The 27,564-nt window shown below is 41.4% G+C and overlaps 1 protein-coding gene across 4 annotated transcripts in view; it reads left to right on the top strand.

Moving 5' to 3' along the window:
• The window catches only part of bbs9 (Bardet-Biedl syndrome 9), a 181,627-nt gene that overhangs the window by 47,966 nt on the left and 106,097 nt on the right, over window positions 1-27,564 (top strand). For 3 of the 4 annotated variants that reach the window (XM_058648534.1, XM_058648535.1, XM_058648537.1), the window contains exons 14-19: window positions 5,611-5,715; window positions 15,709-15,723; window positions 23,170-23,310; window positions 24,830-24,925; window positions 25,708-25,880; window positions 25,962-26,114. In XM_058648534.1, coding sequence (XP_058504517.1) covers window positions 5,611-5,715; window positions 15,709-15,723; window positions 23,170-23,310; window positions 24,830-24,925; window positions 25,708-25,880; window positions 25,962-26,114 — 683 coding nt within the window. The remainder of the gene's footprint in view (window positions 1-5,610; window positions 5,716-15,708; window positions 15,724-23,169; window positions 23,311-24,829; window positions 24,926-25,707; window positions 25,881-25,961; window positions 26,115-27,564) is intronic. The other variant, XM_058648536.1, reaches the window with a different exon arrangement.

Here is a 27,564-nt window from a genome sequence, read left to right as displayed (position 1 = left end):
GATTACACACAATAAGCAGAAATGTCATGCATTTTGAACGTCCGCTAACATTTACGTCCATTCTCGTCTCGTCAACTGAAACTCTCACACGTCTCGTCATTTTTTAGTCATCAAAGGTCCTTGTTTATCTCGTCACCGTCTCGTTATCGTTGACAAAAACAACTGTGTGGAGATGAAGTTGTGTTTGACTTTGATCGGCATGATATGATGCCATAACTGCATTATTGTTAAAACAACTACTTACTTGAACCATATCACTGTAAACCACTGTAACCAGCAAAAGAAAGTGAGTGCCATAGTATTTACCACAGGGTACATGAAATTGGTACTGCTAAAACTTTTCTCCAAATTTGTTTCCAGTTCATACTCTACTAACAATTTGTATTGTTGATCACATCAGCCATACAGTCCATATTAATTAGATTATAAAAACCACTTATCTACCATGAAACAATTGGAAACCAACATCTCACAAGTGGGTAAGACGACACACGATAGATTAAAGGCTCCAGTCCAGTGACGGTGTCTTGTGGTCACACTTTTTTTTATCTTTCACTTCAGTCTCTCTTTCAAACTCAAGTGCTCGAATGGCGCACACCACAACATTGCACAGGGGGGAAAAAAGGGTAATGAATCAGCATCTAGACTGGCCAAAATAAAGTAATAGAAGAAGAAATGGGCATGTTCACCTCAGTGTCGTGTTCACTACTGCTGATCAGAGCCAGAGCTGATAAAAACCTGTGTCTGTAGTGGAGTCATTTGATCAGAGAGTGAGTGCTGATTGTATCCTTTCACACAGCAGATAAAGCCAGTTGTTGGCAGGTGAAAAGAGGTTTTAGTCTCATGTTTTGATTGGTTCCCCCTGGTCAACTAGTTTGAGTATGCCATGTTTCCATCATGTAACATTTGGTTTGGTATAGTGCAGTATCGTTTGGAACGGTAAAGCCCTGACTGAGAATTAGACCTTTACTTGGTAGGCGGGGTGTGGGCTGTGACCGATGGTCGTGCCAACGAATGACATTGAATGCAACACAACAGACAATAATGTGACATACAGCTGTTTTTTTTTCCAACAAGACGTCAAGATTTGTATGAGAACACAGAACAGCGGGCGTTGAAGAAACACCGGTTGTCATGGTCTAGCACCACCCAGATTGTACAGTACCATTTTACTGGAATGGTTGGGGTTGGTTATTTTGGCACTATTCCTAATGGAAACACAAACAAGATGTACTGTACTTATCTGAACCATTCCACTCGGTGGAAACAAGACTATAGTGGAGCTTATAGCAGGTGAAGAGTGGTGGAGACCAAAAATAGTGCTAAAAGACTCTGTTAGTTTAGAATCCACTTCTATCTTGTACTCGGGGGAGAAAACCAAGCAGCTTGGCAACTAATGATTATTTGCATACTTTGTTGATTGTATTATCGATTTAATGCTGTATGATTCTTGTCCCACCCTATCCTGGCGTACCGTTCAGGTGCATTAATGCCATCACGGGGATACATGTAAGCCTTTGTTTCTCCAGTTTCTTACTCCTCAGCAGCTACTTAGCATCACATATATGTTCAAACACATTTGGCCTCATTCCAGAAATTTTCCACCTTATCCTCTTCCTCTGAAATATCACTCTCAGCTTCATCAGCGATGGTGGTGGCGAATCCTCCACAACAGAGAGTGGGTCGTAGACCCACCCTTTCAGCTCGTTCGAAAAGGCCATTTAGGGGATATTTTTTTTCCATCCTCCAGGTACAGAATACACTGGCAACATGTCATCAAAGTTCTCAAAACTGAGTATATAAATAGCTTCAGAGGGGGAATTCATGTGTAAGGTGAAAGTGATGGAGGGGGCAGAAACAGCATGAGAACAATCGTAAATAAGTCTCGCTTCGTCTCTTAAGATGAAGTAGAGGGGGGGAACCTGGGGATAAATGAGTTGCGAAAGCGATGAAAAGTTAGAAAAACAGAACAGATGAGGATGAAAAGAAAGTAAGATTTGAGAAAGAGGAGGGGAAAAATGAGGTGAAAAAGGGAGAAAAACTAAAGCTGGGGATTTCAGACTCCCTTGTGTGGTTTGTTTGTGTTGGCAGTGGTGTTAATGGGTTAATGTGACGGAGAACACTGGGACCAGTCTAAACGTTCTCACCGGGTCGGACCTCCAGGTCACAGAGACCGCCGTGTCACCTGGAGCTCACAGGTCCAGCGTCCACGGCTGCAGCTCCATGACCGTCCAGATGTGTCTGAGTATGTGAAGAAAAGAGACTGAGATGGATAGAGAGACAGAAAGAGAAAGAGGAGGAGGGATTACTCGGTGTCTTCTTTGGTTTGTTTGTTAGTCTTAATGGGCCTGGGAACACTTAAGGCACTTAAACACGTCTGACCAGTTTGACCTTGAGGGCACAGAGGTTAAAAGCCCTCTGCTGACTGACAGAATGACGGGAGGGGCAGAGAGAGAGAGAGACGAGGAGGAAGGTGAAATGAAGGGAAGCGGTGGGAGAAAGGATGCAGGAGAGGGATACAGAAAGGGGGAGTGAAGATATCTTTAAAGTTATGAGCGGAATTTTCGGTATTTGAGTCTCATTTATATATAGTAGGGGAGCATACAATGTGTCATTTTAATTAATTCAATTAAAATATCAGACCTTAACCTTAATATGATGACATTTTCATGTGTTTTACTGTCGTAGAGGAACGAAAAAAACAGAACTAAAATTACACAAATTACAATTAAATTGGTGACTAATTTAGTAGTCCATTCATAATGGATGTGTTGTTAAAACTATGTAAATATATAAAAATGATATAAATATGAAAATATTACATACTAACACAGTGTAATACTTTAATGATAGGGCTACGACTAACGAATATTATCACAATTGAGCCACAAAACCTCATTAAATGCTGAAAAGTGTTTCCAAAACCATGTTCCTAAATGTGATGTGGAGCAAATAAACCAGAAAATATGTTTTTAAGAAGCTGGAAAATGTGAGAAGTAGAATAGTTGATTTTATTCTTTAACCTCAGTCCGTTAAATCACTGCATCAGCTGCCACAATGTGCTGGCTTCATTGAAGCTTGAAATTCACCTTGTGTTTGTGTATTTAGGGGCAAAAATGTATATATCGCCACACATTTTATTTATGTATTTATGAGGGAGAGTCAACAAAACAGGAACCTAAGAAGGTTTAATGGTAGAGAGGGGTGTGGGAGGAGAGAGAGGGAGAGAGACGTTCATAGTGGAGAAAGTATCTGCTCGTTCATTTCTCTTCTCTTTGTCGTTGACTCCCTTTTTTTATCTTCTCCATCTCAACATCTGCCTTAAACCCAAAGTGATTGATCTCACCCTCTGAATGTGTGTGTACTTGTATTTGTATTTGTTATTTTAGGGATAAACACTGAGCCTTGTTAGGACCAGTAGTCCCCATGGCGACCAAAACCTGGTCCTAATGAGGCAGAACCTCATTTCGGGGCAACTGGTAAAGTTTAGGGCGAAGATGAATGGAAGTCGTCGATAGTCCTTAGAAGGATAGCTGTGCAAACGTGTATGTGTGTGTGTGTATATGTGTGTGTGTGTGTGTGTGTATGTGTGAAAGAGAGATGAAGAGGGTCAGTTCTATTGATTAATACAATCACAGTGTCAGACATAGAGACTTATTTCACCCACAAATGTCTCCATACTTTCATCCATTCACCACACACACACACACACACACACACACACACACAGACGTACACATACTTGGTGTTCAGTCACCTGTAACAGGCTGAGCTCAGGAACATCACGGCCCATTACACCACCACACCGCTGTGTGTGTCTGTGTCTGTGTGTGTGTGTGTGTGTGTGTGTGTGTGCGTGTGACTGCATGAAGCCATTAGCTGTAATATATCCTTTCCTCTCTGTCTGTATTTGATCCCTGCTCTTTCTCTCCGGCTTGTTTGCTCTCTCTCTCTCCCTCTCTGTTAGTTTTGGGCTATTTGAAAGGAAGCTACAAGTCATCGCCCCTTACTCATGCTACATATAATTTCACTCTGTGTGTGTTAGTGTGTGCGACTGTGTGTGTGTGTGTGTGTGTTAACTTAAGTTCTGGTGAATGTTGTTAATCCTCTGTCCTCACTTCGCCGTGTGTGTGTGTGTGTGTGTGTACATTAAAGAGTCTGGTTGCGTAGTATTAGTATTGCTGTGTCCTGTCCTGTCCACACCTCAGAAATGCTGACTCTATGTGTGTGTGTGTGTGTGTGTGTACCTGGTCTTCCTTATGTTGTCGGGACCTACATCTGTTTACACGGTCACATTATGGAGACTAGTCTTCCCTATGGGGACAAAAATCAATTACCCATAAATCGAAAATGAATACATTTTAAGGTGAAGTTAGGCTGAGGACAGGGTAAGGTTAAGGTTAGGGTCAGGGTTAGGATTAGGATTAGGTCAGTAGTAATTGTGGTTAAGGTGAGAGTAAGTCTCCAGGAAATGAATGTAAGTCATTGCAATTTCCTCTAAATTGATGGGAACCAGTGTCTGTGTGTGCTGGCTTATCCATCTATAAATGATTTGTCTGGATCTCTTGCCCTAGAGGTAAAAACGACTCACTCAGATTTATCTCTGTTGCGTCCACACTTTTCCTTGTAAAATGCATATCGCAGCTGCTATGGTTACGCCCGACGTCCACACTAACAACTGCATTTTAGTCTGGACGGTCTTGTTTTTAAAAGAAAGTCCTGTTAACTGTCCGGTTCACTCTATCATCGGTCTAATAAAAGAAATCCTTGCTTGCTCTGACTTTTCACCGTTGTTGTTTCACCATCTCTGTTTGGCAGTCGGGCTTGATATCATCAGATTTGCAAGGTCTCGATTTGATTCGATTTCTTGTTCATGTAATTTATAAATGTACTCACTTAGAATACACAAAATGTTGCCTGAGTTTTGAAATGGAATCTCAAAGCCTTTGTCCAACTCGTATTTAAATCTGAAATGAAACCAGACATCTGTCTTTAGCCTCAGTGATTCAGGAGTTCCCTGTGGTCCTGCCTGGTTTTTAGGCTCTTTTGTTCCCTCACATGTCCAGATCTTGCAAGACTAACAGGGTTAGCCATGGGAAAAGACTTATATTAAAGTTAAGGCTTTTTTCCAGGGCAGATGTGAAATGCCCAAAAATCCACATTTTCGAAATAAGAATAGAAAAATAAAGTATACCTTGTTCACAAAGACTTTATCTGATTTAACGTGACTAGAGCTGCAACAATTAGTTAATTTATCCATAATTAATCGTAGATCGTCAACTATTTTGAAATCGTTTGAGTGTTTTTTAAATAATAAAAACAGGTTCTCTGAGTTTCAGCTCAGTTTTCAGCTCCTTAAATGGGAATATCTCCTGGTTTCTTTGCTCCATATAACAATGAAATCAGTTAAAAGTGGATCATTTTGGTTTGTGGGCAAAATAATACCTTTGAAATCGTAATTTTGAGGTTTGGGGAAACATCAACCAACATTTTCTAACATTTTCTGGACAAAACAAGTACTCGAAAATAAACAACAGATTATTAAGCGATGATTAAAATAATCGTTAGTTGCAGCTGGTGAAATGTGACTGTGTTTTTCTTTCCTCTCAGGTGTTGGTGCCTCCAGTGTTGTGGCGTTTTCAGCTTTCCTCAACGGCCGCCATCCCCCCGCTGATCTCACTGGAGACATCACTGTGTCCTACAGTTCGCCAACAGGTAAACAGGCGTCATTTCAGGCCGGGAGGAGTCGGGAAGGAGATGCACCATCTTGTTCCCAAAAAAAAAAAAAAAAAAAAGGGAAGTGCAATGATCAACAATGTGGAAAAACAACAATCACAGAACAAACAAGAAAATAGTAGTGCGGGGAGAAAAAAAAGAGAGACAATTTTAGACTGCACACAGCTCAACTATATATGTAATTAAGATTTGGAGGAAAAACAGGAAATAATAGAGCGGTGGCATTTTCGAAAACATACAATTTCTCTTTTTGTTTGGAAAATAAGACATTTTTCATCGACATAAATGATGACAGAGACAAATGGATACTTTTCATCTTATGAGAGTTCCTGTTTTGTCATGGTTTCCTGTGAAAACTGCATCCTGGTAATCTAGACAGAGACATAAGACGCTTCCAGGCAACCACTGAAGTCCGAACACACTCTTTAAATCCATGTTTCTCAAACTGTGGTACGTGTAACCCCCAGTGAGCTTCCTCTTGTGGTGAAAACAGAAATCTACTGTTTTACTGCATATACCAGGGTGTGTGATCAGAGTGGAGCTGAGGAAATTTGACTGAAGTGTGAAGTTGAAAAGTCACCTTATCTCTCGCTCCATCTTAATCTAATGTCACCATACCAGTGTGTGAAGTATATGTGAGGAAGAGGAGGATGATGAGAGAGTAAATTATCTTACTGGGAATAAATCTGCCTCCTATGAAATCTCTGCACGGCCTGTTTACACCACTGTAAAGTCAGTTGGTACTTAATTGGTATATAAAAAGTTTGAGAACCACTGCTTTAGGGTGAGAAACTCGGGGAGAGGCTCAGTGGAGTAGAGCCGCTACTCCTCCGTATAGAGAGGAGCCAGATGAGGTGGCTCGGGGAACCAGGTTAGGACACCTCCTGGACGCGTCCCTGGTGAGGTGTTCCAGGCACGTCCCACTATGTCCCTCGGTTGGCCTGGGGACACCTCAGGATTCCCCGGAAGAGCTGAACGAAGTGGCCCGGTAGAGGGAAAGTCTGGACTTCTCTGCTCAAGCTACTGCAACCCGAACTTGGATAAGCGGTAGAAAATGGATGGATGCTTTAAATAATCCATATGCCTCTCTACTAAATTCTACCCCAGACTCCACCCCTCAACTCTAGTAAAAGTACAGATTCCATTTTCTTTTGGACATGGAAAACAGTTTTTAACAGCATAGAACAATGTCTATTTTTGCTTTAATATGGTCCTTATTGAAGGGTGTAGTTTGAATGAAAATCAAAATCTGGCTGATTGAAATTTCATCTACACATGTAATAACAACCACCTGGTCAAGGCAGGTCATGTGACTTTACTCATTTGTTTTACAGTAAAAAGGAAGGGAGGCGACATATAAACGTCTAAAAAAAACACACCAAACATGCCCATAAACGTCTGCCATCCAATAAATAAGATGGGCAGGAGGAGTGAAGCTGTCTCTTTAGCGCTTAGACTAAAACCTCAGGTCTGAAACACATGGTCACACATTTAACGTCATTTACGGATGGAAACGGTGTTAAACGCTGCTAAATGCTCGCTGTGTAAGTGATATAATCACGTTTGTTACAGTCTGAACTGTTAACGTCTGATTCAGTGGAGCTGTGCTGAACACCAGCTGCTAACAGAGCACTGACTTGACGTAATGACATCTGGGCTCCTTCCAAACAAACCCAGTTCATCCCCCTGCTCCCTCCATACATCTGTTTCCCGGCCCCTGCAATATTTCTGGAAGATATTACTTTCCCCTGAAAACCAACAAAACCACTCTTTATTTCAAATGTCACAGACTTCCTTTTTAAAAAAAGAAATACTGATTTCAGCATTTGCCTAAAAAGCAGCTCAGGGAGAGAGAGAGAAAAAAAGGACCGTGTTTTCATGCTATTGTTTCCCTTGGATTACATTTGCTTTGGCAGGAACCTTTGGTGGAACGGTTTCCCCTCCCCAGAAGCACTTTTAATGTGAAATGTCTGGAAATATTGGGAGGTGTTTCTTTTTTGTTAAGCTTTATTGTGATGCTAAAAATAACTGGATATATGGCGTCTGGAGTATTTCAATTAACCTTGGAAGCTCACCAGCTTGGGGACACGCAGCGAGCCAGTTTTAGCCATGTTTTTGGTCAGCAGCTGTTTGATTGGACAATTTGGCAGAAGACAATCCCAACAGGATGGAAGGAAGAGAGGTTTGGTTTGATTTTTGAATGATTTGGATAAGGGAAAGAGGAAAAGGGGTGAGAAGAAAATGTCCGAAAGGAAGGGAGTCATTTTAGATTGAAAAGCAAAAAGGAAGTAAAGATAGATCAAGGTGAAAATGAGAGGGAAGCAAAACAAGGAGGGACATGTTTTATTAGGTGTGGACGTGATGAAGTAAAGTGAGGACAAGCTATATAAAGCAAACTTGGGACCCGGCTTCAGCGGTTTGTGGTGATGTCCAGCACTGACTCACAGTTGGTGTTTCTGTTCATCTAAATGGTGCTGTATGGCCTTTATGGTCAGGATGGATGGTCAGAGTTCTATGCAGGACAGTCAAACCTGATGTGCAAAAAAAACCCCACATTTATTTCTGCAAGTGACTTGGTAGCAGTGTTTTAATGTGGCTGAGGAGTTTTGGCTCCGATCAGCGGCGATGTAAACATGACACTTAAGTCTTTTTGGAGCCTAGTGAGACTGCGTTCAGTGTCACCGCTTACTTTATAAAAGCAACTGAAAGTGAAAGAGATGAGAATATATCCATTGTAGCACTGACAATGTTCTCCATGGTGATTTCTCTTGCTGTGTGTCGTGTTTTCAGTTTCCTCTGAGCTGTTTCAGGCACACTTGTGGCATCGAACATGACTCACCGGGGAAAAACATGGAGGGGCAAACCTCTCTTTTGGCAATGGAAACTGAATCAGTGGCGCCTCTTCAGCGGGTTTGTCCCTGTTTTAACAAACTGGCGTGATAAAGTTCTTCCAGTGGTCAGTTAGAAGACAGACTGAAGGTACGTGTCCGGCGGGGCGCTCGTCGTGCCACCAGGTGGTGTCCAATAGTTGACTGACAGACACTTTCATGTGTTGCTAACTGCGGATTTCAAGCCAGACCAATAATATTGTTCAGAAAAACCAGAGTTGCTGTTGCTGCCTGGGTTTTATTTTGAAAACCAGGGGTTTTCATCTGCCCTCACAATGAGTGTTCTATAGTCAAAGCTAGAGAGCTGGTTAAAAGGGTGAAGTCCTCCCATTAATCATAAGGTGTAACTGTTCTGATGTTTACTGAAGATCCACTTCACAAACCTTTATAACATAACAACATACAAAAATCATTTGAACTCTAAGTACTTGATCTTAGAGTTGACGTGCAGGCTAAAAGCAGGCAGCTTCAAAGCTATAATATATGGCCACTAAACTATCACTGAGACTTGCCAGAGTAATATAAACACAAACAAACAATAAACACGAAGCAACAAATAACAGTGTATAAAATATCACACAGAGTATGATAAAATACAGTGAAAAATAGCTTCCAAGGCAATAATATGGCAGATCATTTGCAGCAGGAGCAGCATGTGTGTTCTTAACAACCTTGTTAGGACTGGCCAACTCCTGACCCTGCGTTCAACTTTATGAATACCAGGAATCGTACATCTAGCAATAAATCCAACGTACAAGCATGATTGTCCACATGATCACTGGCCGGAACATCAACAGTCTGCAGTTGTTCGTGCTGGGGATTTGCACCTGAATCCTCTGATTTGCAAATAGCCTGGGGCTACAGCTATAAGCAAATGAACAACGCCCCCTTTATCTCCAAAACACAAGGCTTCACTACCAGAATCCACTGGGCGGAAAGGGAAATGTGGAAATCACCAGTGGGACATGTACCTTGAGGCTAAACTGCTTCATTTAGATCAGTCTGAAGTGGTAAGATTAACTTTATAGCCAATGTAAATTGGGTATTAAGGCTGTAAAATGAAGTTGCCCTCCTCAGTGGAGATGAAGGCTGACCAAAAACAATCCCACCACATGCTTTTTACTGCCAAGAAAACCACACCTGGATGCCCACACACATCCATTGTCTGCTGCAGCAACCAAGTGGGTCTTTCAGACTCATCTAACCTGTCGTGATCCAACCATGATGTTAACCCCTCTCTGTGGGTTAATGGCAAAGTGCTCATTTTAAGAGCATGTGCATGGATCAGTGTATGTGGCTGTAACCCTGTGGTTGTGTGTTCCCACAGCGCTAATCTCCGCTAATGCCTCGTCTTCTCTCATCCTCTAAATGCTCTCTCTTGGTATGGTAGGAATGCATCACTTTGTCTCTACGTCTTTCTCTCCCCACTCCGTTTCCACCCAGGGGCAATGGTTATGCCTCAGCAACGCCCGTTCTGCGAAACACCGTCCTACCCCGTGGCCGCCGAGACCATCTCTTAAGCCCTACAAAGGCTCTGACATTTAAGAAGACCGTTGGCTCCTTAAACCCTTCAAAGGAGGCTCGACGCTGGCTGCAGTCGTTACAATCTTGAAAGAATTTCATTAGTGCCTTCTGTGATTTCCCTAACACCCTGACAATAGGGCTTTGCACAAACGCACTTCAGAGGGATCAAGTGGTCAAGTTGGCATTTACAGTACATTGTTACCACAAAACAACAATGGGCGTTCTCATCCAAGAAGTCACCGATAAGTTACAACTGTGTGGACCATTTCCACCAAACATGGCCAGCCATGAATCATTGGCAGTTAAGCCAGTTCATGTGGAGTCTCAGGGAGCCGGTTGGCAGCCTTTCGTTGTTGTTCTCCTGCTTTTATAGAGTTTGCCAAAGTGACCAGCATCTCCATATGTTGGTGTTTGTGAGAGGCAGCACTATTTTCATCAGGTCCCTCTTTGTTGAAATGCCAGGTCTGAAACCTATTTGAAAAGAATGTTTTTTAGGGCAGCTGATGATGCTCGTGTTGCGAACCATGTCCTGAGGCAGTTTGTGAACATAAACTCAAGAACAGATTGGATGGAAAGTTAGGCCACTGGCCAAAGGAACAAGTGATTCACTTTTCAAAAACCTGTTTTTCTTTTTAACATTGTAATGTGAAATTATTATTTTTTTTTTAACTTTGTTTTTACTGTTTTTCCACGAGCTGCTGCTCTCGCTTGAAAGGGAAAAATCTGTCTCAGTCAATGACGAAATATTGTTTACTACCATAAAACACCAACAATTAAGAAGAGTGCAGATCTGTAGTGTTACCATAAACTGTATGTAAACATGGATGACACTTTAGAGTTGACCAAGCCCAAGTGTCAGCCTTTCATGAAGCATCTGTTGACCTTCAGACGTTTTGCAGCTCTGCCCCTTGGCATCTTGGTTTTGGATGGGGAGAGAAGCAAAGGGTGGATCTCACTGAGAGTGCGAGGAAAAATACATCACCATGTGTGACACCTGCTGTCAATCACTGCAGTCCAATAGATCATACACCATTCCCTGCTCCATGATCTATTTGACTCTAAATGGAACCATCATTTACAAAATGGACACTTTTTTTCCTTTGAAGAACACCTGACCTGAGGGTTTGAGAGTACAAACTCCTCAGGGAAATATTTACTGATTCGTCACATCTTCTCCGACTTGCATACAAACTAATGGAGCTACAGCCTCGACTTTGGCCTTCTTTCCTCCATTTTCCTTTCAGAAAACGAATCAAAACATAACTTATCAGTAACCTAAACACTTCAGCATGTGTCACTAAAAAAATGTATGCTTTAATCTTAACATTAAATTCATGAAAAATATGATTTGATTGATACTCACAAGGTGGGGTTATGATGTATAGGGCAGCAAGCCACCAGGGGGCAATTGAAATGATTTGTCTTTACTTTTTTGGAGCTGTAATGATTTCCATTTTACATACCAGCTGAACAGTCCGCGGGCTTTAACATTGTTTGTCATTGACATGGTAAATCTGCAGCCTTAGAGAGTGTTCGGGAGCCACAGTTCAGCTTTATGGACGTTGTTTATTAAATTTCCAGGCCCAAGATGTCAACCGTGATTTTCTCAAAGGAGCGGTTCATTAAAGCACGTATGTACTGGGTTTAGAAAAAAAAAAAATTCTCATAGCTGGTGCATAGTTCTTGGTGTTCTGTCAATTTTACACAAGAGCACCTTCTCAACTTTCTCGGTTATAATTCGTAAAATAAAGGCTTGCAGTCATGAAACACTAAACTCTTCTTTTTTTTTTTCTTCTTCTACTGCACACAACTAATGGATCCAGAATTTCACTCACTCCAGCCAGTCTAATTTCTCAGCCGTTATAGGAGATTGTAGAACAGGAAAGACTGATTGAACACTGGCTGGATGTCGGCCAAGAGTGGCTACTGTGTGTGAGCCGTGAGTGTCTTCTTGCTCCATTTGACATGTCATTTACATTTAACTGGAGCTTTCACTCAACGTGGACGCTTTTAGGTCTCTCTGGACTTTCTTAACTTACTCTTTCCTTTTTTGTGTCGGTCTTGAATTTAGATTTTTTTTGGTGCTTTACCATTGAAATGTACTTTTTATGCCATTTCTCTGGCACAGCTTAAGAGGCTAGCATTGTAGGATTAGACAATCTTGTTTAATATGAGCATGAGTTCCGATTTGTTTGTCTACTAAGCTGCTAAGTGCCCCCAAAGTGTATGTAAGAGCACAAATGTCTTCAAAGGTAACTGTGGGAAGTTTCTGGAGTTCCTCCTGTGAGGCCTTTTGTAAAATGTTTGGTTTATGTCCAAATGAGATCAAGCTAGTTTCACAGCAAACACCTGGGTGGTTTGATGTAAAACACAACAGAAGAATACAAGTATGGTGTTAAAAATAGGTGAGATCAGTACATGTTGAAGGAACCAATGAAGATGGGAACTTGGCAAATTGGCAAAAATCTGACAGCTTTTGGACAATACAGGCCATTGCCATTGACTTTTTCATACACTGGAATTTATGGCCATAACGGATGCATTTGTTGATGGTTTCTTGATTAAATGATTGTGTGGCTCAGAAAATGTTGAGAAATGTTGATAGATGTTTCCCCAAATTGTGTTTGTTATGTTTTCAAAAGTCTTGTTTAGTCCACAAACCAAAATGATTCAGTTTTTACTGATTTCACATTTAAGTAAAAAAAAAAAAATATATATCACAAAACTTTAATTTAATTATTTGAAAAACACTCACAATTGTTGTGAATTGTACCTCATGTCCTTCTTCCTGCATGGTAAAGCCTGATTCCACCCCTCGCCTTGATGTTCCAAACATCCCAGGCAGGCTCCTGCTGCATTCATCACATGTGAACAGCAAACTCTTTCTGGATATTTTCCAGTCTTCATGCCTGGAAAAAGCTTAAGTCAGTGGTAGAATGTGTGAATTCAAGCTAAATCCCAGTGAGTTATAGCAGAAACCAGTGTTAACCGGTTTATGTAATGTACCAATTAGGCTTTCAATTTGAACATTTCTGTTGAACATGTTCAAGAACCAGTGTTTGTTTCTTTTGAACAGATTTGATGATCTTGACACGAAACTGTAATTAAAAGTATCAGATATTTAAAAAACAGTCAAAATTATGACCGATGAGAGAGCGAGCGATCAAGTTACTACAGGAGTATAAGCGTGACTTTCATCACGTTTAATAACTCGTGAACCATCTGACTCAGCATGTCGGTGCCTTTTCGTTGGCCTGCAACCTGCCATCTGCTTCTCATTCACCTTCGCAGGAAATCCTCTCCGACCAATCAAATCAGAGCCTAATCTGCCAGAACTCTCTCACTGCAGCCTCAAGGAAAAAGAAGCAGGAGGAGGCTGACTGTTTAAATCCCACAGCAGCTGGTAATGTCTGGCAGTGAAGAACAGGATAAGAGATGGTCTCCGCTATTAAAGGAAAAGAAAAAAAAAAAGGAATTCCATTATTCCAGTGGGAACTGTCCATCTATTCTGTGTGTAGGTGGATTTGCCGTGAACGAGGCCCACCACCTGTTCTCCAAATATGATCATGTCTGGGATAATGAACAAACAAAAACAAGATGGTGCTGGAAAATACACAAAAATGAGGCTTCAAAATGGGAGATAACAAACCACTGGGTGATTTCATGGTTGGCTTGACACATGGTTACCACAAGTAAAAATCTGTCTAAATTCTATGTATACTTTCAGTCGTCTGGGTTCCTCCTGAAGACAAGCAGGAAATAAGAATTTATTGAATAGCCACTAGGGGGCGACACTGCTGCAAGAAAGGAATGGAAGTCACTTGCCACTTGATTGATAACATCAGTAGACATTGTTCCTGAGAAGTTAATGGTCCGACTCCTCTAGTTTCGGGGCCTTAACATTTGGACACATAAGTGGACACAAGTGTGATTGACAGCTGGTATCAATAGGAGCCTGGTCATAGGTAACATCTGTGAACTTACTCTTGCAAAAACTGTGTGAACATCAAGGCTTCAGAAATGGATTTCAGATTCCTATGGGTTGTCACTTGGAAGACCCCAAAACACGGAGGCCATTTGTTGTTGTGGAACTGTGCAGGATGAGTGCAGGTGGACAGGTCAGTTATTAGTTATGGTATGGTTCGGAATGGTAAAGCCCTGGGTCAGGCTTGCGTTTCGACTGAGAAGAGTGTCTTTACTTGGAGATACAGAACGTAGTGTGAGGACATCAAACGACGACATTGAACGCAACACAGTAGACAACAATGGAGGACATCCAGTTTGTGGCTATGTCAAGCTTTGTATGAGAACAGACTGTGGGCATTGAAGAGAAAAACAGCCTAAAAAAGGAGTGATATTTTTCTGTCTCCCAGTTAGCTAAGTGTTCTAGCTCCGCCCTGACTTTACCGTACCATTACTCTGATACCCTAAGGGAAGGGTGCCAAGAATGGAATAACTGGGGTTGGTTATTTTGATATTGTTCCTAATGGAAATGCAAAAAAATACGTAGCATACTGTAGAAAATCCAACCGAAACATCACTTTAGAGACGGACACTAGTCTCAGACAACTTTATTTACAAATTGCTGTCTGGATGTGACAAAGATTTCAGGAAATAGATGAGAATTATTTTTAGAAATAATTTACCAGCCCTGCCTTTTAATTTCCTTTTGGCACTTTTAGAGAAATATGTCTGCGAAGGCTCTTCGTCATCCAGGTCATAGTCAAAGCTGTCGGCAACCCGATCAAGTCCAGTTGCCTACAGCGAACTACTGAAGGTGTTTAGAGAAAGACGATACAGAAATGTTCAAACTCATTTTATTGAAGAAACCCATGAAAACCAACCCACCGATAGACACAGCTGTAGTTCAGATTTGATGGAAATACAAGTGATCGGACGGGTTTTCATCACTTGCTCAGTTTTGTACTTTCATTCAACTTGAAGTTTAATGATCGACTGCCAACAGGAAACATTCTGTTCCACTTGTTTCTGTTTTCTGGTTTCACTATTTTTTTTTTGTTTAACCCACACTGAAGTATTAAATACAGGCGTATCATTCAGGAGCCCGGAGAACATTTCTCAGTTTCTAAAGTAGCTTCTCTTCTTTTTTAAATGGATGAAATTCTCGATACTGATAATTATGTTGGAAAATGTGCCTTTTTTCCCCCAGATCCTGTCAGAGCAGATTTCATGCTAACCTTTTGACGAGCAGCTATTTAATTTTGGATTTGGACAGCTTATCATATTCAGGATGATTTTGGCTCTTATGGTTGGCAGGCTGCGTTCTCTTCCAGCAGAACTTTCCAAGAGTGTGGGAAGACGAATCAAGCGCTCCCAGACTTTTTCTTTTTTTTGGTCTTTGTTGATCTTTGTGTGCATGTCTATATGGAGGGAGATGGAGGTTTTCCTCGGGAATCCCCTACTGTTTCAACAGCAGAGGCCAAATTGACCAGTGCTGCTTTTGTTACTGGTCTGCACAGGATATAACGAGATAGGAGTGATACCTCCTGCTGCCTCTTCTATTTTTAACGCTTAACTCTTCTCTTGTTCCTCTCTACAGAGCTAAATCCCAAAGGTAAGTGTTTGTGTAGTAGTGTGTGATAGAGTAGAGCGAGTGGAACCACACACACAAACCAAATGAAAAAGACAAACATGTTGACGTACACTACACGTATACCTATAATGTATATTTTCCAGGATATAAACTTCGATGTTTGGCCATAGAATAAAAACTACACTACATATGTATATTCCAACACACACACACACACACACACACACACATGCATTACACACTACTGTATATACAATACGGGAAGAGACCACAGCCTGCTGTTTATGTTCCTGTAACGTGATACTTGGCAGAAGTCTGTACACAGACACACTTGTACCCACATGCATACTTCCTCACTTTGTAGAATAAGTAAATATCACATTTTTTTTCTTCCATACGCTGTGCAGTTTTCACAGAAATATCATCGGTCTCTTGCGCACGCTTGCATTTTTCAGCAAAGTGACACACACACACACACACATGCATACGCACGCATACACATACCCTGTGTGTCTTCCAGCTGTAGTATTCCTAGTCATCAGCCAGTGTTTGTTTTAGTCCTGAGTTTGTATGCTTTGATACAGAATAGGATGTCCTGTAAGCAATAGCGGGCTTAGAAGCCCTGCAGTAGTACGTACACACACACTCGGCCAACTGCAAATCATGTTCATATGTGGCAAATTTTAGCAAAAGCCAAATATGATTTCAGGAAACATAAACCCTCCATTTTAAATGTTTTTCTTCATCACATCAGACAGGAAGATAAAATAAACAGCACAACAAGAGAGCGCTGTGTACACAGTAATCATGATTATTAAGAAATATCTAATAAAATGGGTCGGCCAACATATGCTACTAAATATGGTTTATCACAACTGTCAGAAACAAACACATTTGTTAATGTTTTCACAAACTTAAGAGCGTTGGGGCCCACTTTGAAATCTGAAAGTCCTCTGAGGTCCACACCCAAACCTTAAACCACAACTCTGAACAACACACGAGACTATGGGATCATTAATTACCATATATTATTGTTTTCATGTGAATATGAGTATACAAAAATGCAGTGCAATTTAATAATCAGTCCATTAAACTCATGCTTGGGGTTATTACAGCTTCACAACAACGTGCTCACTCTCAAAGTGGATTATTATCCATCAAGATGAATAACAATTAACGGACTAAAATGAACAAATTAACATTCATGCAAATAATAAAATGTTAGGCCTGACCGACTGACACTGGATGCTTGGTATACATAATATGTCACAATATTAAACCGGCTAGAACATATTACTTGAACATTGAATCATGCCATTCACTTGAATATCCTTTAAAACATGAATTTGGATGCACGATGCATTAATTTTATTAATTCTTAAAATCTATCCCACATATTTTACAGCTATTTAAAATTTAACTACACTACAAAACTAAAACAATTAAATGCATATTTATTTATTTATTTATTTATTTATTTATTTATTTATATTTAATAACCTTTCACGGCCCGCCTGCAGTACAGTCACAGCCCACGTGGGGGCCACGGTCCACACTTTGGAAATCGCTGTTATGATATACAATATGAAAGATTATAAGCTTCACTTAAAACTTCCACTAAAATATCAGCCAGCTCCTTAACTTCTGGTCAGTTGTCGTTAAGGGGAAACGTGGACTCTATAAAGTAAGTTTAGCATTAGTTAAACTTCCAATATCAATCGGAAACGTTTACATTGTCTTTTAGCAGGTAGTCCAGAAGGATACCACGTGGCCTAAAATGAAAAAGGTGGTCGCCTCCGCTAAAGTTCTATAACTCATCGGCATCAACTGCTCTTAGTAACGTCTGCAGACACAGACTGTAGAACATCTCTGCATCTGTGGCTTACTGACAGCTTACTGGAAATAGTCTGGCCATGGTTTATTGAAAACCAGGAGGAGATCGTGCATATCGTCAATTGCGAATCACAGTATTAAAGTTAGGGCTGTCAGCATTAATGCGGTATTAATTAAGGGCCAACTTTAATGTGTTATTTGTGTGTCAGAGTTGTTCTGCTCTGTGTCTTTTGCAGACATTTGCCCCCCCCCCCCCCACACACACACACACACACACACACCCTCCTCCCTGACAATTTCAGGAACACGTGCAGGTCTAAAAGAAGCTTATGACAAACATTTGATACCTGGCCTTTCATATTTATACACGCACTTCATACACACACACACGCGGGTTGACATCACTGCAGCTGCATTAAGAACCTGATCCTGCACAGTCTTCCTCTACTCAAATAAACTCTGCGGTCTCCCTCTCTGTTTTACTGCCTCTGTGTCAGACACAAACGCCGATTCTTCATAATTGGAGTCAGAGTCCTCAGAGACAGCGGTGCAGTGGAGCCACAGCAGCTGTAACGAGCGGCAGCGGTGGTGCTCGGTTGTGATTTCAAGTGCGCTTAACGGTAGACAAAGCTCCATTTCCCGTATCACAGAGGTGCAGTAAGAGGTCAGATGTTAACGTACATGAACGTAAATGTGAGTTCAGTTAAACCTGCGCTCCAAAAAACCATCTTACAGAGGTGCTATAGATCTGGACAAGCATTGAATAATCTATAAGACACACACAGTAACCTCAGTTTGCTGTAACTGAGAAACAGTGTTTAGTCACTTAGTCACTCTTTGGCTTGGGCCTCACTCTTGGGCCCAGATTTCTGAGTTGAATCATCTCCTCTGTGTCATCAAAACTGAACTAAAACGGTGACATTTGACGTAGGTGAATGATGCAACTTATATTTATTGCCACGGCAACTGACCCAAATTCCGGTCCAGCGCTCAAACTGGGCTCATGCGTAAGCGACACAGCTCACGAGGATAGGACTTTAACAGACACAGAAGACATCTGAGTTGAGTTGCTGCGTCCTGTTGGCGTTCACAGTGTTCAGAAAACATGAAATGCATTTCACAGGTAGTAAAAATAAAATCGCAGCACTGAACTTTAAAGCTTATGCAGATACAGAAAGAAATGACAGGATATCATCAGCTCAAATCCTGGAAAGACCGCATCCTTCCATGTGTGGAGTGTGTATATCTGAAGTTCAATATGATATCGATCCAATTAAAAACTTTTGATCCACTGTTAAAAATTTGGGTACGTGAAGTTTGAAGCAGCTGCTTTCAGTTTCACTTCAAGTTTATGGAAATTCAGATTGAGCGACAATGCGAAATGTGAATCAAGTTAAAAATCACTGGGGATTAAGATTCCAAGCAGATGTGTGTCATGGGTTCATGTCAGGTTTTGGGTTAAGAATGGAAACAGGTCGAGTCCTGAGGAGGAGTTTTGATTTTTAATAATTTCTCATCCCTGTTTTTTTAACACACACACACAGGTTTGTGCAGCCATTTCTCTCGGGACGCTGCATTGACTTCCATACATTTTAAAGCCTGCCCCACACTGGAGGTTTTTCAAATCTGACTTGAGTTTAAAAATGTCGTAGACCACGAACACAACAAACTTTGTGACGGATTTTCAATAGTTTTTATCCTGAAAAAGCACAGACTAGACGATCCAGTGGAGACGCAGGGCCACACACTTCAAAGATCTCACTGAAACGCGTAATTTAATGTGACTTCAGAATATAAACTGTCGTTGTCGTCAGTTAATAGCTGTTGTGTGTGCAATGTTTTGTGCCGAGCAATGCACAAAAAACTGTGGATGAAATCATGGCTTGGAAGATGGAATCAACTTGGCTTGTAGTTGGTTCTAACTCGCTCTCATTGGTTACTGTGGGGTTTTTGCTGTTAATACGTTAAAATGGCGTCTGTTAACCCCTCATACAAGAGGATAATTTGGCCTGACAATCTGTTCAAATCAGCCTAACAAAAGTTTGTCGGAAGGCGCCAGATCGGGAACGAAATCTGTCCAATTATCCTCCGAAGTGTGGGACAGACAGAAGACGGCCTAAACAAAGCAATATTCCGAACCTTAACATTACCAGTTAATTCCTAACCCTGAACTTAACCAAACCACAGTTCAAAACGTGGCCCTAAACTTAACCAGTTTCTCCGAAATGTTGCCTCATTAGGCCTTAAAGTTTTGGTCTACATGAGGACTACTGGTCCTGACACACACACACACACACACACACACACACACACACACACACACACAGAGACTCAACATGCAGGTAAATCTCAGTATTGTGGGTGTAACCTGGTGATGACAGCCTGAAACTGTGAGGTACAGTGGAACAAGATGAAATTTACCACCAGAGACACGAACACGCACACACGAACACGCTGGTTTTGCAGTCTTTGTGAGGACCCTAAAACCTGGTCTTAATCCTCAGAAAGCCTATTAAAGTTGTGTGGATCAGCCAAAATGTCCTCACAAAGATAGGTTTGTTTGACAGTTGGTTCACACAGCCTATTTAAGACATCTCCAGCCCTTCTTATTCATCATCTTCTGTGTCTTTGTCCTGCTTTCCATCTCTGTCTTTCTCCCTCATGTCTCTCTAATTTTTTTTTTTTATTATTACTCTTCTATATGTATACTATATATTTCCTCCTTCTTCCTTTCCCCACCCATCATTAATAGCAGAGAACAGAGTTTCTGGTTTTAATCTTCGGGTCCCTCGCAGTCGTCTGTGTCAACACACAGGTAACCCGAGTGTGAACATAAAACATCCCTCACTGAAGTCCCAGTGTTTGAGAATGAGGTCACTTTATGTCGAATGAGGAAACTCTGCGCTGCGGTTTAAGTGGCTCAGTTTTCAAAGTTTTAGGGCCTCCATGATGGTGCCTGTGATTCAAGTTAAAAATACTTTTTTAAAATAATCATATTTCTTTCAGTAGCGTCCGTGTCACGTGACTCACTGACTCCAGACTAATGCCAAACTGTATTACTAACCGAGATGTACAGGAAACTTCTTTGTATTGCAGTTTGGTACAATTTGTTACTGTGTTTTACACAATTATATATATATATATGTATATATATATATATATATATATATATATATATATGTATATATATATATATATGTATATATATAGTTTCAATGTCACGTGACACTTTGTTGGAAAGGACCTCAACAATTCATTGATTATTAATCATCTATTATTTCATCTATACTTTCAGATTTCACTAAGACTTTTGAGAAACATCATCAGCAATTAACATTTTTCAACATTTTCACACATTTTCACACATTTTATGGACCCAATGAACAAATCAATTAATCAAGGAACTGACAGATGATTTGATTGAATTGATTATGAAAGTAATTGTTAGTAGCAGCCCTCGATTTTGGTGCGTCTTAAAGACTATGTGACTAAAAAAAGGGGGAAAATACTGATGTTGTTGCCAATAACTTCTATGTCTGGACCAAATCACACATTGATTATGCATAAATATCTCATACACCCCATATTTTCCTTCAAAGGCAGGGGTCAAAATTACCTGAGGACCAGCGAGCATCTCCGCTGAAGCATCACAAAAATGATATTCATTGCCAGTTTGAGTCCTGGGTACCCCTGAGCAATTACACAATCGCCATTGCCTATTGTTAATTGGACGCTCTAAATTGACCCCATGCAGCCACAGAGGGGGCGACATGTAGTGTACTCCTTGTGCTGGTCCCAAGCCCAGATAAATCCAATCCAATACAACTTTATTTATAAAGCACTTTAAAAACAACAGCAAAAACAAAGTGCTGTACATCAGAGATAAATGGGAGGGTTGTGACAGGAAGGGCATCTGGTGAAAAAAATCTCTGCCATATCAAATATGTGGATCGACTGGCAACCCTTAGAGAGGGAGAAAAAAAATTCAAATTTCAAGATTAAAGTGTTTTTAAAGTGGACATTCATTCATTGTCCACCCCATTATCCTCCACATGAGAGTCGTGGGGCAGCTGGTGCCAATCCCAGTTGAGAAACGGGGTAAAAGGTGGGGTCACACATAGACAAACAACCATTCACTCTCACATTTACACCTATGGTCAGTTTAGAGTGACCAATTCACTTCTGCAAAACCTTTTGGTCTGTGGGAGGAAACCAGAGAACCAGGACAACATTCAGTATCCATGCAGAAAGGCCCCTGTTCCGACCCAGGTTGTGAACCCAGTTTTTTTTTCCCCCATAAAACAACAACGTTGACCATTCCATCAAACATGTGGCCCTCACGGCATTCAATCAGACTCAAAGTTTATCAGCTAAAATGAGGTTTGCTCTTCTCCTACTGAGTAAACTGGCTGCATATTCACTTTGACATGTGCATCTCACATCGTTTGTTGGACGTTGTTTAACCATCCAGTCACCCGGGACGAAGGGTCAATGAGCAAAGCGAGTGAGGAGAGAGACGGAGAGGGAGAAAAAAAGTATTTTAAAATAAAGCGAGGAGAAAGAAAGAAAGAAAGAAAGAAAGAAAGAAAGAAAGAAAGAAAGAAAGTCTTTCTGCTGTTTTTCTTGGCTCTCCGTCCTCCCTTCTTCTCCCTCTGCCTCTGTTCTCGTATTCAAACCCAAAGTGAATTATTCACATAATCACATAATAATTTCATGTCTGGAATGAAAAGGTGCACAGTAGTTGCAGGTAATTATTACTATCTGTAATAACCTGGAACGTTCCGTAATTAAACCGCCCCTCCATCCCACCCTGGCTGTCGTTTTTCATGTTGTTTCTCTTTCAGTCTTTCTCTCACTCTGGTTTATTTCCACTCATTTTTCAGCTCCGCTCAGGTCGTCTCCCTCTCCTGTCGTTAGCTCACCTCCTCTCCCCGGGTTCCCTCACTCCTCCATCTTTTCTTAACAACTGTTTTCCTCCATCCCTCCTTTTTTCTGCCCTGTTATTCTTGCTAAGTGTAGATTTCTGCCAAGCTCAGCACTGCTCAGGCTCAGAACATAGTTATAGTTGGCTTTAACACACTCCTTTTTCTTTTTTTTTCCTTCTCAAAATTCTCACAAAACTTCCCTTTCTGATCTTCGGCAAACACCCCCACCCCACACATTTGATGTTGATGTTGAGTCTCTGGGTCTCGCAGCTCTCAGATGCTCGTGTAATCTGAATATCTGCAGTATTGACTATGTTAACAAATGTTAACCTGTCCGCTGTTTGGAGAGAAAGCCTAAAAGGCGATGTTCTGACCTCATTTGATTCGCCGTAGGGGAGTTTGGCGGAGATGGGCGCCACTTAAAGGGGAAGTGGGTTGTGGCTTTAAGGCTGTTTGTTAGGAAAGGATCTAGAGGAGGAGGAGGAGGAGGAGGGAGATTGAGAGTAGCAAAATCGATGCAAGATAAATCTGCAACTCTTTCTGCTCTGTTATCCAAAATAAATAAAGGTAATTAGGAAACTGTGAGTTTTTAGTGCATACACATTTTTCTCTACTTCTAGAGAAAATGTGTCTCCAGTCACTTTGTAGGTCAATATCCTCCTAAAGTACAAAACTGAGTAAAACATTAAACACATTTTCATTTCCTCAGGAGTTCCCCGGGTTCTCCAGTCCAGGTTCAGTCTTCCGCTCCTGTTGGTGTGTGTTCCTTCCTCTCCGGCCAAAACCACCAAGTTTAAGATCAACGTGGATACCAACCAGCCGCCGGTCAACCTCAACACCATCTTTCCCGGTAACACACACACACACACACGAAAGTTTAACACAGACTTATGCTATTCATATTCATACTCTTGCGTAGGACTTCAAGGTATCATTATTATCCTGCAAGGGGCAATCTGGTTTGCCAAACACAACAAATAAATAAATAAATATACGACATACTAGAATTAAATAAACACAGAATGAAATGTAAAAGGCTGATAGAAGCAGGAATTATATACTTCTTGGAAGTATTTTGTTCTGCAGCGGCGCAGATTATATCTAGTAGCAACATGGATGTGTCCCTCAGTGAGCGGCTCGGGTTTGGCCAAGATAAATCAGGCCTTTTTCAAAACACCTGGACTGATACAGGTCGTGGAGGTCGTTCAGTATTTTTCCAGCAGTTTTGCTGCACAGATTCACCGTACCCTGCAGGTGCAGCCATGCCAGGACATAAAACAGATTCAGTGCAAAGTGGTGTCGACATTAAAACTGCAAAGCTTGCATACACTAATGTGCCTCATTTACATATGGCATCAAAGTTATGGTTCAAAGCATCGTTTGTTATCAATCACAGTGTTTGTACTGCTGGTTTTTTTCCACATTAAAAAGGCTGTATGATTGATGATAGCAATGCTTACTGTATTTTGCTGTAAGCAGTGCATCTTAAAGCTAATTTATACTGTAGTTCCATGACTGAAGTCTGCTTTCATCATCCACAGATGTAGGGGTGAAACAATGACTCTGTTATTAATCGATTATGGTTTGAGACATTTAAGATCATTGGATACAAGTATTGGGACGCCTGACCATTACACCAACAGGGACTGTAATGACATATTCAAATACAAATACAGTACTTTAATATGGAGTTGTTCCCCCCTTTTGCAGCTCTAACAGCTTACACACTTCTTGGAAGACTTTCCTCAAGATTTTGAAGTGTTTCTATGGGAATTTGTGCCCATTTGTTCTGTAGAGCATTGATGAGGTCAGGCACTGATGTTGGACGAGAAGGCCTGGCTCGCGGTCGTCCTCACCAAACTCAAAGTCAAACCTCAAAGCCTTTATAGCCGTTGCTTTGTGCACTGGGACACAGTCATGTTGGAACAGAACAGGGCCTTCCTCAAACTGTTGCCACAAAGTTAGAAGCATAGCATTGTCCAAAAATGTCTTGGTCTGCTAAAGCGTTAAGATTGTCCTTCACTGGAGCCTGATTGAGACACCTGAAGTCAATACTTAACAGGTGTGGTCAAATACTTGTGTCCACAGAGTGTAGCTCTGTGAAGGTAGGTGCGTGCGTGCATGTGTGAGCCCTGGGAATCTTCGCTGTTATCTGACGATCGGCTACACAGACGTCTAAACAAACTGTTTTCATACCGATTGTCTCACAGTGTAAGCTCATTCCCTCTCATATTGTGCGTCTTTGTAAACAGTGTGACTGTATCTCGTTCTCCTTTTGTTGGCGTCCTGTATCATGATAGGCTGTCCTATCTGTCTCATCACACTGCCACCCCCCCACCCCCCCAACCCTTCTCTCTCTCTCTGTGCAGAGTTTTCAGTGAAATCCGAAGATAAGGATGGGAATACTGTGGCGTTCCAGTTCCTGTCAGGAGCCAAGGTTACTGTGCTGGCCTCAAAAACCTCCCGTGAGTCTGACAACAACTGTTAAAGACAAGCAGAATGTCCTTTAAAACACTGGTTTACCTGTTCACTGTGTTGAAAATGTGAAAATGACTATAAAGGCTTTCAACATTTGACCAGATTTCCTGGTTGTATATTTATTTCTTGGAGTTTTCTCAGTGATTCTACATGATGTATATACAGTAGCTTTGATTTCTCTTACCATTTTCAAATTCTTCAAATATCTTTTCCCTTAATAGCTTTGATTGATTATTAAACTCTTTTTTCGACAAAACTCACTCAAAAATCCAGAGTCCATGGTTCTCAGTACTGTTAAAAAAAAAAAGACATGTCATTCTCACCACATGGAATGATTTGCTGGCGTTCCTTTCGGCCTCTTGCCTACCTGCACGCTACCTGCATGAGCTGCGAGGGCGCGTCAACAGAGGTTTGCCTCACTGAAGCAGAGACGATAGCTGGATTAGTGAGCGAGTCACATAAAAATGAGAAAAGGCAGCTCTTTAGCTCACTGTGTTCAGAGCCTGCAGCTTCAGATTTACATGTGTGTACAGTATATGCATGCATTAAACAAATGTTAGTCTAGCACTGGGTAACCAATCTCACTTTCTCACTTGATTTGGTGATAAATATCATCTCACATCTTCCCCCCCAACCTCCTATACCTCTTACATGACATTAAAATGTATTAAACACCACATATACTGCATGAAACGGGAGGAGACGGTTTGTCTTGTCATTTCCAGTTGTCATTGTCTGGTTACTTACCCTTTCGTTTCCTGTTTCTCAGAGCGTTACCGCATCCAGAGCGACAGTTTTGAGGACATGTGGCTGGTGGTGAAAGAGCTGGTTCAGAGGTTCGACCAGCATTTCTCCAAACTTGGAGTCAAGGACTTTAAGAAAAGCTTCAGTGGACCGCTTCCACTGCAGGACTACTTCCTGTCAGTGGACAACCACTTCCAGGTGCATACACAGACACGTGCCGAGGCAGCACATACAATGTAAAAAGTATTATAATTAACTCTTTGTGTGTGTGTGTTTTAGCTGCGCGTCAGTGCTCAACAGTACCAGGACTTGCTGTCAGAGCGTGCGGTCCAGTTCAGAGCCATCCAGCGCCGCCTGCTGACTCGATTCAAGGACAAAACCCCTGCACCGCTGCAGAACCTGGACACACTGCTGGATGCCACGTACAGCCAGGTCAGACACACACACACACGTATATGTGCGTGCACACACAAGATGTGTGGGGACTTAACGACCCATGCTGGTAATAAAAGGGCATTAGTTTCAGGAAGTAAAAAGATTTCTCTGAATGTTCGGCTCAGTCGTTTTACCATCTAATTAAGATACCACTGAGAGGAGACGCCGCAGCAGAGCCAGATATTCCAAATGGCCTGATAACACCTCCAGGGGACACTGGGCGACATTGTTAGAGACATGAACCTCTATCGCTAGGCAACCGTAGCTGTCCTGCTGCCACGGGGCCGTAACTGCCGAGTAAAGGACACGCTGTGTTTTTTTTTAATGTTCGACTCTTGGAAGCGATTCATTTTTTACTTTTTCTTCTTTTTTTTTTACCTCTGAGAGTAAAACACACACACGCAGAGCGATGACGTGTTAGCGGATTTACAGTGTGAAAGTGTGTATTCTGCTGATTTATGGACTTCCTCTTGTTTAATGATTAGCTGTGAGCTCACACCCAGTTGTGCACACACACACACACACACACACACACACACACACACACAGTATGAAGTCACAACAGCCCGGTTACTGATACACACATGCCCATGTTTGGACTCTTATATTTCTGATTTACATGCATAGTGTGTGAGTGTACTGTAGCTCTTTAGGACCTTATCTTGCATAAACACCAACTGTGTCAGGACCACTGGCCCTCATGGAGACCAAAACTTGGTCCTAATGAGTTAAGTTTAGGGCTAAGATTTGAATTTTGGTCCAGTTAAGGTTAAGGTTAGAGACAACAATTTGTTTAGGCCCATGGTTTTCAATCTGTGGCACATGTACCACCAGTGGTACGCAAGATTTCTCTGGTGGTACTTGGAGAACAATCAGAAATACTACTTCTACTGTATATACTAGGGTATGTGATCGAGTGCCGTAGAAAATGAAATGAAATGAAAAAACAATAATTAGAGTCACTTTATCTGCCTCCTGGTGTTACTTCGTGAGCTCAATATTTAATTTCTTTGAGAACTACTGATTCAGGCTAACCAAATGAATGAAAGTCAATGCGGCGTCCTAAGAAGAATAACTGAACAAACTTGTGTGTATTGTGTGTATATATACAGTTTGCATGTGTGTTGCTGAGTTTCAAACAAACCAGCTGTTGAGCTTTTGTCTTGTCATTTGTCTTACTTTGACGTACGGGAGGGCAGAATTATGTGTCGGTGTGATATTGTGTGTGTGTGTGTGTGTGTGTGTGTGTGTGTGAGTGTGAGAGAGAAAAAGTGATGGTTCTTTGCCCTCACTGTTTATTCTAGAAGCCAGTCTGGCGGTCATCAGCTCCACTGTCCATTAGCATCTCGTTAGCGTTGCAAGGCTGCGTGACATCATCTCTTCATTAGCTGTTGTAGCTTGAAGCTGTCAGCACGTCACCGTTTGGCTCCCTGTGATCGGAGTCCCT

The sequence above is a fragment of the Solea solea genome, chromosome 13 (assembly GCF_958295425.1).
Source record: "Solea solea chromosome 13, fSolSol10.1, whole genome shotgun sequence".
Taxonomy (NCBI): Eukaryota; Metazoa; Chordata; class Actinopteri; order Pleuronectiformes; family Soleidae; genus Solea; species Solea solea.
Note: the sequence above shows the minus strand (reverse complement) of the source record. Positions and strands in the feature narration are given on the sequence as shown.